The sequence below is a fragment of the Limulus polyphemus genome, unplaced genomic scaffold (assembly GCF_000517525.1).
Source record: "Limulus polyphemus unplaced genomic scaffold, Limulus_polyphemus-2.1.2 Scaffold11914, whole genome shotgun sequence".
Classification (NCBI taxonomy): domain Eukaryota; kingdom Metazoa; phylum Arthropoda; class Merostomata; order Xiphosura; family Limulidae; genus Limulus; species Limulus polyphemus.
In genome coordinates this window covers 1-11782 of record NW_013677524.1, presented here as the reverse complement: position 1 = coordinate 11782, position 11782 = coordinate 1, and the positions used below count along the sequence as shown (strand labels likewise).

Genomic DNA, 11782 nt, shown 5'->3' with positions numbered 1-11782 from the left:
GATCAACGACAGATAATTAGTGACAGATAATCAACAACAGATAATCAGTTACAAATAATCAATGACAGATAATTAGTGACAAATAATTACTGACAGATAATTAGTGACATATAATCACTGACAGATAATTATTGCCAGATAATCAGTGACACGTAATTAATGACAGATGATTAGTGACAGATAATCAATAACAGATAATTAGTAACAAATAATCAGTGACAAGCAATCAACGACAGATAAGTAGTGACAGATAATCAATAACAGATAACAGTGACAAATAACCAATGAAAGATAATTAGTGACAGATAATCAACGACAGACAGTCACTGACAAGTAATCAATGACAGATAATTAGTGACTGATAATTAACGACAGATAATCAGTGACAAGTAATCAATGACAGATAATTAGTGACTGATAATCAACGACAGATAATCAAACTGATTAGTTTCACTAATTATCTGTTATTGATTATCGGTCATTGATTACTTGTCACGACAAGTAATCAATGACAGATAAGTAGTGACAGATAATCAACGACAGATAATTAGTAACAGATCATCAACGACAGATAGTCACTGACAAGTAATCAATAACAGATAATTAGTGACAAATAATCAGTGACAAGTAACCAATGAAAGATAATTAGTGACAGATAATCAACGACAGATAGCCCCTGACAAGTAATCAATGTCAGATAATTAGTGACTGATAATCAACGACAGATAATCAGTGACAAGTAATCAATGACAGATAATCAATAACAGATAATTAGTGACAGATAATCAGTGAAAAGTAATCAATGACAGATAATTAGTGATAATCAATAACAGATAATCAGTGACAAGTAATCAATGACAAATAATCAGTGAAAGATAATTAGTGACAAATAATCAGTGACAAGTAATCAATGACAGATAATTAGTGATAATCAATAATAGATAATTAGTGATAATCAATAATAGATAATTAGTGATAATCAATAATAGATAATTAGTGATAATCAATAATAGATAATTAGTGACAGATAATCAATGAAAGATAATTAGTGACAGATAATCAATGACAGATAATCAGTGACAAGTAATCAATGACAGATAATCAGTGACAAGTAATCAATGACAGATAATCAATAACAGATAAGTAGTGACAGATAATCAGTGACAAGTAATCAATGACAGATAATTAGTGACAAGTAATCAATGACAAATAATCAATGAAAGATAATTAGTGACAAATAATCAGTGACAAGTAATCAATGACAGATAATTAGTGATAATCAATAATAGATAATTAGTGACAAATAATCAATGAAAGATAATTAGTGACAGATAATCAATGAAAGATAATTAGTGACAGATAATCAATGAGTCTTCCAAACTGAGAAGAGAATAAATATAAATTTCTCACATTATTATTTTTTTCACTTCAGTCAAAAGTTTTTACTATAATTAAAATAAACATCCGTGTGAAAAGTTTAACAGTCTTCGTTAGTTCTGCCACCCACCCCCTCTCCCTGTGACACAGCGGTACGTCTTTGAAATTATAACGCTAAAATCCGGGGTGGGCACAGCACAGACAGCTCGTTGTGTAGCTTTGTTTTTGATAGCAACAAAACTAAACCGCTTTAAAAGAATGTTTTTGTGAGAAGTTTTACTGTCTTCGTTAATATCAAAACGTTAAAGATGGCAGCTTATTTTTAAAACCTCTTAAGTGAATAATAGATAAAGTGTACTTTAGTGATGTGTAGATATAGTGTACTTTATTGATGTGTAGATATAGTGTACTTTAGTGATGTGTGGATATAGTGTACTTTATAGATGTGCATATATAGTGTACTTTATTGATGTGTAGATATAATGTACTTTATTGATTTGTAGATATAGTGTACTTTATTGATGTGTAGATATAGTGTATTTTATTGATGTGTAGATATAATGTACTTTATTGATGTGCATATACAGTGTACTTTATTGATATGTAGATATGGTGTACTTTATTGATGTGTAGATATAGTGTAATTTATTGATGTGTAGCTATAGTGTACTTTATTGTTGTGTAGATATAGCGTACTTTATTGGTGTGTAGATACAGTGTACTTCATTGATGTGTAGATGTAGCGTACTTTACTGATTTGTAAACATAGCGTAGTTTATTGAGCTAATAAAAACATATATTGCAACGTATGTCTCCTAAGTTGTTAAATGACTAGCAACAAACTTGGAATTTCGGCAACATGGTATCGTCAGGAAATATTCGTAACAAAGACTTCAGTCAAAAATATCACCAGCTAAAATTGATCATAAACTTTAGGACAAATTGTTTGTCACAAGATTTAGTGGAAATTAAACCTTGGGTAATCATGATTTCTACCATTTCGATATTGTTGTTCATAGTAGTATGTGTTTTACACGTTGGAGATCTTTATTCTACGTTACACCACGTATGAGGTATGGTCTGACAGGTTTACTTGCTGTAGGTATCACTATATTATCGAATAGGTAATACATGCTTTGGCGACATAAGTCTGACAAAATATATTTCATGAACAAACAAACAAAACTATACAATAGTTGATGAAGAAAGGCCTACCTTTCGAAAGCGCTCGTGCCATAAGGATTCTTGTTTTTATAACACTTTATAGTAACCAGTAAACGTGGCCAAATCACTAAAGAAACTTGTATTTCTGCAGAAACTTACATCAATAGCATCCATCCACTGTCGAACATTTAAAAAAGAATGTTCACTGGTACAGTCGTACACCAACATTATACCATCGGCTTTACGGAAGTAAGACTGGGTTATACTGCGGAATCTAGAAGACAGTGGTTACACATATTAACTGTGATAAGCATACACTGCTGTGTACTATGTTATATTGTATATGTTAAGTTGAGATTGTTATATACTAAATTATGTTAAGATTATATTGATATATACTAAACTATATTAAGTTGACATCATTATATACTAAATTATGTTAAATTTATATTATTATGTACTAAATTACGTTAAGTTGATATTGTTATATACTAAACTATGTTAAGTTGATATTGTTATGTAATAAATTATGTTAAGATTATATTGATATATACTAAACTATATTAAAATTATATTGATATATACTAAACTATATTAAGATTATATTGATATATACTAAACTATGTTAAGATTATATTGATATATACTAAACTATATTAAGATTATATTGATTATATACTAAACTATGTTAAGATTATATTGATATATACTAAACTATATTAAGATTATATTGATATATACTAAACTATGTTAAGATTATATTGATATATACTAAACTATGTTAAGATTATATTGATATATACTAAACTATGTTAAGTTGACATCATTATATACTAAATTATGTTAAGTTTATATTATTATGTGCTAAATTACGTTAAGTTGATATTGTTATGTACTAAACTATGTTAAGTTGATATTGTTATGTTCTAAAACTATGTTAAGCTTACGTTGCTAAATACCACCCTATAAGGCTGTTAAATAAATAGTAACCTGTTTTTCCTATTCATTGGTATTGAAAACAATTGTAGCACTTTATATCTTAATGATAAATATTAAAACATTTCTACAGATTCATCAACTAGGCTATTTCATTTCAAACTTTTTTTAACAATTTACCTAAAACTTCCCGTTTACGACATGTGTTTGTATGTAGCCTTCTCTCACACAGCACGAGCAACTAAAACGAAAGTTTCCTATCGTTAGACAAAATCTCTGAACTGTTGTAATTCCAGACGGCCTCAATTAAAACCAGTACCGCAGCTCAAGAAATTTCAGGATGCCCTTTTAGTTAAAAATTAAGAATATTTGTAACAAGAAACGTTATATTTAAAGTCATTAAGGATAGACTTGACAATTCAAAGATCGTAAATCAAAATATGTTTCCTTGTTACCTTTCCTGTCCTGCTGTATCCCATAGTTGAACCGCAATATTCCGATTATCAACTCTCAGGGATTTCATTTGAAAGTCCACACCTATAGTACAATTATTATCTTCAAATTTATTTACAAAGTCATATTAAACTCTTTGTTTAATTTATGTTTACAATACATAAATATAATAATTTAAAAATCACACTTAGAATAAAAAAATACTGCTTACCCCTCCAGTCCACCCCGAAGAAGAAAGGTTCACCTTTCAAAAGCACGCGAGTTTAAGGATTTTTCTTTCTATCTCTTTTTATTGTTATAGCTATAATTTACTTAAATCAGAATTCTTTGAGGGATTTTCTTTGAATTAGTTATAGTTAAATAAAAGGTTTATAAAATGGAAGATTCAAAAAAGAATGGTATTGCGTAACAAATGGTGTACGTTTGCATTTCAGATTAAGGTGTTTTACCCATGATAAATTTATTAACACCATTAACCGTTTTTAAGAATATAACTTCTGCATTCTTATTGTTTTTTTAAAAGTGGCATTGTAGTCTTTAATATTTTGACGGTTGTATACAGTTAACAGTAAAATGTAAAATAGTCGTAAATAAAAACAAACGTCCCAGAGGTGAAAAAGAAACTATATTATGGTTGATCAAACAATATTAAGGTATCTTTCATAAACACGAAAAGAAACGGTTTCAGTCTTGTTACGGATTAAAATGATTCCTTTCGAAAGTACATCTTTATTCTATATTCAATTGAATATCTTCTTAGTTTCGCTTAATATTGTCTACCATTTCCACTGTATGAATCCAAAGCTCGATAAAGTAAAACAGCTACTATTTTATATTTCATATTTGTCCTTGTTTCAATGTTAATAAAAAAATACGAAGAGAAACGCTAAAATGTACTAAAGACTAAGACAAAGAAACAAACCCAAGGTTGATGTGATGTTCCCAACAAACAATCCTTTGCTGATCCTGATTATCATAGACGACTTTCCTACTGCTGCATCTCCAATAAAAACCACTTTGTACGTTCTGTCTGGGGGTCCAGTGGGTTCAAAACTGTCACTATCACCTGTAACTTGCTCTCTCACCTCTTTCAGTGTCTTGATTTGGGATTGACCATCTCCACCTGCAATGGCAGCTTGTTCATCACGATTTGCAAGCTTCCTATTAATGTCAGAACAAGTTTGAGGACCAGGAGAAGGAATTTTATTGGGTCGAACTGGGCTCCATTTGAATGAAAATTGAGGTGTTGGAACACGTTTATCGGCTATTGAAGATACGGGTGACGATGTACTAGATACATGAGGTCGAAAGTTGCTGAAAAAATAATACTTATCTATTTAAAACAACTTGATCACTAATTCCGTTGAACTCCGCAACATAAATATTTCATTTTTATGTAATCCGCTGAACAAAGAGAAACAATTTTAACGTTCGTCCAGTAAAACATTATTAGCAAACAAATGTTAACGTTCGTCCCAGTAAAACATTATTAGCAAACAAATGTTAACGTTCGTCCAGTAAAACATTATTAGCAAACAAATGTTAACGTTTGTCCAGTAAACATTATTAGCAAACAAATGTTAACGTTCGTCCAGAAAACATTATTAGCAAACAAATGTTAAATGATAAAAAATATCATATCCTCTTAAGTTAAATCTTTACCTAGATATTGATTTGTTCTGATATAAAAACTAAGTAGAATTTTTATCAATAACCATAATAAGACAGTAGACTAACACCACGATAAACTTTAATAAGCAATGAAAAATCAAATACCTTTTTTTCTTTGTTCAAGCTATAATGATATTAATGACGAAAACCAACTTATTTAAATATATATCAGCCGCTTTAACTAAGCATTATAGAGCTTTGTACATAAACATCAACTTCCCTCTTAAAACTACGACTATCCGTTTGCCTAAACTATGGTTTAAATGTGTGTTTCTCAACCATTGTTTCCACGAATCGGCGTTGGTTCGTCACAACTACCATGACGGTCTATGGGATTCTATGAAATCAAACAAAGAAACATAACTGACAGAATAGTTGTACATAAATCGTAGTGGTTTTTTGTTGTACTTGAATTTGAAAGGTCTGCGATAGTTTTAGAAGGCAGCGAGCCTGTCCCTGGTATCGAAAATGTTTAGGAACGCTTATTTAGAAATGAGAGGACCTTTTTCAACTTATGTTTACAATACCCGTGGTTGGCAGAGCACAGACAGCCTTCTGTGTAGCTTTGTGCTTAACTTCAAACAAACACGTCTATATAACATTCCATTATTTCAACACGAAAATCCTAGTTTCCAATTTGAATTTTAAACTATGACAAGCCAAGAAAATCAAGACGGATAATATTTTAATATTTCCGGAAAACAACGATTGTATTCTCTCACACATACATACATATATATAAAAAAATGAAGTACACGTCAACTGATATAACGAACCACTTCTGTTAACCTAACTGGAAACATGTACTTATACCAAATGTTTCAAATTGAGTAAGCATTTAAAAGTATTTTTCTTGTATATTATGAACTTGTCCTAGACTCATGACCTAAAAGTCACAGGTTGAAATCTGTATAGCTATCATGTGTTTATATATATATACATATATATATGTGTGTGTGTTTAAAACCAGTTGCATTTCTGGTATCACAGCCGAACTCAGTATGCCGTGACTCCAATGTAATGAAGAGTAGATTAACCCTCACCTGGCAGGCTCAGAATCCACATTCAATAACTGATTCAAAGTCTGATTAAATGGTGTCCCACCTTCTGATTGGGCGTCTGTATTACTGTACTCTCGTGGTAGTTTGTGTTCCAAAATGTCACTCTAAAATACATTCATAAATTGGAATTATATTAAGAATATTTGATTATAAGGATATCTTAATTACAATAACGTATATGTAAATATCGTATCATTGTGTAATAATGCAAGTTTTATTCTGACTTAAATACGTATATTACGATTTTAAACAATATCAATACAACACTCATTTTAACGCCGGGAACAAATGTTAAACAAATATCGAGAAAGCTATATGAAGATCCCACCTAACCAGGGAGTGTTTAAAAAGTTTAATACAAAACAAATATTAAGACTTTTATCTAGGTTAAACAGGACGGAAATTAAACACACGAATAAGAAAACACCAAATCCTCCCCCCTCTACACACACACACACACACATAAGTACACAACCATATCCGTACAATTCTATTTCCAAATGGTACTGTTGCTGCTATAACAACATATGTTTAATAATGTCCACTGTTCACTTACTTCTGCTTTTCTAGCAAAGACTGAAACAGTCTGCGAGTCTGAGTGGATTTGAGGTTTGAAATAAGATTTTAGCTGCTGAAAGCTACTCTTCTGACTACTAGACTGTGTATGGATGGAAGAAGTCGAATCTTTCCTTGTAGTTGACCAAATTTTTCTCTCAAGACTCTCATTTTCCTCATCCACGTTTTCCTCACTGGCAACTTCGGACTCGAATGGATCTTGGATCGTGGAAAATCCACTGTCTGAAGAAGTAGAATTTATGACTAATTATTTTATTTTTCTGTTTTATATAAAATGCTTCACCAACAATGCGTTCTTTAGACATGTTATGTTTCGTGATGTTTGAAAAAAATTAAAAAGTGTAGGATTAAACAGACATCTAATAAACGAAAAATCACGAAAGAGTTAAAAAATATTACACTATCATCCTAGAATATCAATATATGTTATACATATATATATACGTGTCTATAATAATTGCATAGATATATGCAAAAAAAGACACAAATTCCACGTTGATAAAGAAATTTTCATGTAAAACATAACACAATGATGTTAAGTTGATCGATATTTATATTTTTTAAACGTTTTCAATGAGTCAGCGGTAAACTTAAGACTCATAACACCAAAATCTTGAGTTCGATTCCTCTGAAGTAGACAGGTTTGGTTTCTTTGGAATTTAGTGCAAAGCTACACGAGGGATATCTGCGCTAGCTGTCCCTGATTTAGCAGTGATAAACTAGAGGGAAGGCAGCTAGTCAACACCAACCACCGCCAACGCTTGAGCTACTCTTTTACCAACGAATAGTGGGATTGACCGTCACATAATAACGCCCCCAAGGATGAAAGGATGAGCATGTTCGATGTGACGGGTATACGACTGAAGTAGACAGATTGTGTTGTGTAGTTTTGCGCTAAGGCAACAATAACTGTTAGTTAAAATACTTTTATAAAACTTTAAACTACCTCTTCATTTAAAACTTTTCAAACCTGTACAAATGAGTTAAAATTTGGAAAAATCGAAATATTTTTAAATTATTTTACACTTTTAAAAATATTATGGCAGCAATAATCAAATTGCTTCATTTATTTGGTAGGAAAAACTAGGCTAATAATTAAAAATGTCTAATAGAGCAGTAATACTAATAATAAAAATATTCCTTAAAGGCAAAGATACTACAAAACATATTTTAAATGTTTACAAAGAATTTACATTGTTAATGTTAGGAATAATAATCACATTTGTAACAGTCTATTGGGTAATAGTTACCAAAGACTCTACGATGTAGCCCCCACTCCAAACAAAGTAGAGTAATAACTGCAAAATTAAAAGAAAAACAGACTCCTGGGATGCTTACCCATGTCATCTCCTAAACTGTCCATCTTATAATTATCATCCTTGTTCATACCGACAGACATTAGCGACATCTGTCGATATTTAGCGATATCAACAGAATACTCTTCTTCTGTTCCTCCGGAGGGCCTTAAGACAATATTTATTAAATGAAAGTCAACTACAACAACTAACGAACTTTTCATAAAATATTAATAATTATTCAATATAGGGACATTTAATAAGAACATATTTAGAAATTGTCTAAAATTCTAATTAAAACAACGAATTAAAACCACATGCTCTTTACGTTAAGAACATAATAGTATCTGAATACATTATTGTTTGTTTTATCAATATCACACTGTCAATTTCCAATAAACCTTATAAAACATCTGTACCGTTGTTTTGTTTTCATAAACCCCATGGGAGTCATTCCAGCCTGAAGATAGTCTCCAATAATCGATCCTCGTTTGCCCAAATCCCCATATGTAGTTTGCTAAATATATAATAAACGTATCTGAATTATATAGGATGCTAAAACCATTAATAACCGAACAGTTATAAAAATATAAGTATCAAATAAAGTTAAGAGTACAGAAATAATATCTCTGAGAAATGTAGCAAACCTATAGATAACCAATAAATAATGAAATGCTAACAACCTACATGTAAACAGTATAGAAAATGTGATAGCAACATACAGATAAACAATATATAACTATGTGGTTAATCTAGAAGATAGACATGCCTTTGGAGTCTTGCTTACACTAATTCCCCATTTAGAGAAGTTGAAATCATTATAATATATATATATATATATTACTTTGGATAATTAGCTTAACAAATTTGATATTTAAATATTGCTACTACTTTTAGATAGTCAATCTAGCAACATCTGGTATTTAGATGTTTTAACAAAATGCTAGAAAGGGAGCGAAAATTGTCAAAGAAGCCATGCTTTTAGATACATTCGATACCTGCCTACCATTCCTATTGATTTCACTCAACAGTGCATGTTTAAACCCTTTCTGCTAACAGTTCCAAGTAATTTGTTAAAACTACTAATATCTTATAGGATACTTAAGATCTGAATCATTTAGTGTGATGAAATGCTATCAAACAATGGATAAAACAGTAAATACATTGTTTGAGCTATTTATTCACAAGTTAGTACACAAGTTATATAGCGTTGAATATGTTATATTAAAATAATTTTGAATATATAAATCAGCAAGTCACACGACAACCATATCCGATATAACGTAGCAGTAGAAAGGAATGTATCAGATCTACATTTTGTCACTACTTCTGGTGTTGCGTAGGTTGTGTGACGCCACCGAAATGGATCGCTTTTGGGAGGGGTACGTAACAACCCTTTTAGATGCACGATACTCATACACTCAAATAGTAAAGATGTGTTCAGATCGGGAAATCAGAATTTCGAAGACGGAGATGCCTTAATAACGTTAGAGAAACAAAGGAATATGGATGTCCTTTGGGTACCAGGACAAATCAGAAAGAGACCTGCAACAAGTCGTAATACAGCCGTGGTAAACAAAGCGTGGCATCTTGTAACAGGTAAGAATCCATGAACACAAATGTTAGTGCTTCAAGTAATACTATGTAACATAATCAAGAAAGATTTCCGTCTGGAAACTAGGCCAACAGGGTATGGCCTCATCAAGATAAGGCGTCATATTATAGTTCTCGTTCAACCGTTGTACACTTCAGGCAGTTGGGGAATGAAACGGGTATTCGTGTTTTTCCTTAATTCAGGACACATACCTTGGAGAGTGTAACGTGCATTCATGCTATTTCTTACGAACACATACCATGTCAAGTTGATGTACGCAGCGCATATGGATTTCTGTGCGATTGAACTGCTGAAACAAGCGCTAGGAAATCCTCATTTTTGCACACTAGATAACTTATGAAAAGCATGGAGGGAGAAGTGGTTTTCTTTGAACATGACAGCCTTGCAAAGGAGTTTTATTGCAGTGAAAACTGCTCTTCAGAGCTAATACCAAGTCGCACGGTGGTCAGATGGCGTGGTGATATGGACAGTAACGACGAGTTTAGTCTTCAAAATAGTTTTAATATAACACCCTCAATCCTCTGTACAACCATAATTCCAACGGAACTGTTATCATATTCTCTTTCATTATTTATCAAAGACCTAATTTTTATATCTTACTTTGTCATAAGGCATAACTCCTATATCTAATAACTCCCTTAGGACGTCGTTTGTGTCCTGAAGTCGTTTGTTCGCATCGCTGTGAAAATAAAATACAAAAGGCATACGTACAAAAAACAAGTTCGTTTTGTACCAAGAATAAGTTATCTAAGAAATGTGTATGCGAAGGATTTGACATAGATTTCAAAATCTACTGATCTTAGAGCAATCGGAGACTAAAACTATCGTATAAGATATGTACATAACGATGTGGCATCATTTGCTATAAACCTTTAACATTTGAGTTAGGTACAAGTAATTTTCGGTACTTTATGAAAAAATAAGAAACATGAATAGTTATAATAATGCTGAGAAATACATCAAGTAACTGCTTCTCGTCGCTGTCAATCAGCGTAGTTTACATGATATCACACTCAGTCAAGGTATCCTATAATATACCACACTCAATCATATATTTTACATGATATCACACTCAGTCAATGTATCCTACAATGTACCACACTCAATCATATATTTTACATGATCTCACACTCAGTCAATGTATCCTACAATATACCACACTCAATCATATATTTTACATGATATCACACTCAGTCAATGTATCCTACAATGTACAACACTCAATCATATAGTTTACATGATATCACACTCAGTCAATGTATCCTACAATATACCACACTCAATTATATATTTTACATGATATCACCCTCAGTCAATGTATCGTACAATGTACAACACTCAATCATATATTTTTCAATATATCGCATTCAGCCAACGTATCCTAAAATATACCGCATTTAATCATATATTTTACAAACTATCACACTCAGTCAATGTATCCTACAATATACAACACTCAATCATATATTTTACATGATATCACACTCGGTCAAGGTATCCTATAATATACCACACTCAGTCATATATTTTACATGATATCACACTCAGTCAATGTATCCTACAATGTACAACACTCAATCATATATTTTACATGATATCACACTCAGTCAATGTTTCCTACAATCAGTCAATGT

General features: G+C 31.5%; 1 protein-coding gene across 1 annotated transcript; it reads right to left on the bottom strand.

Moving 5' to 3' along the window:
• Window positions 1-2700: 2700 nt before the first annotated feature.
• On the bottom strand, window positions 2701-10827 carry LOC111083887 (ras and EF-hand domain-containing protein homolog; the record flags this gene model as incomplete). The annotated part of the gene is made up of 8 exons (XM_022380610.1): window positions 2701-2815; window positions 3933-4014; window positions 4853-5244; window positions 6645-6766; window positions 7219-7460; window positions 8577-8701; window positions 8953-9050; window positions 10749-10827. Coding segments are annotated over 8 exons (1255 nt in total), but the record flags the coding sequence as incomplete, so codon positions are not given.
• Between the last annotated feature and the right edge of the window lie 955 nt (window positions 10828-11782).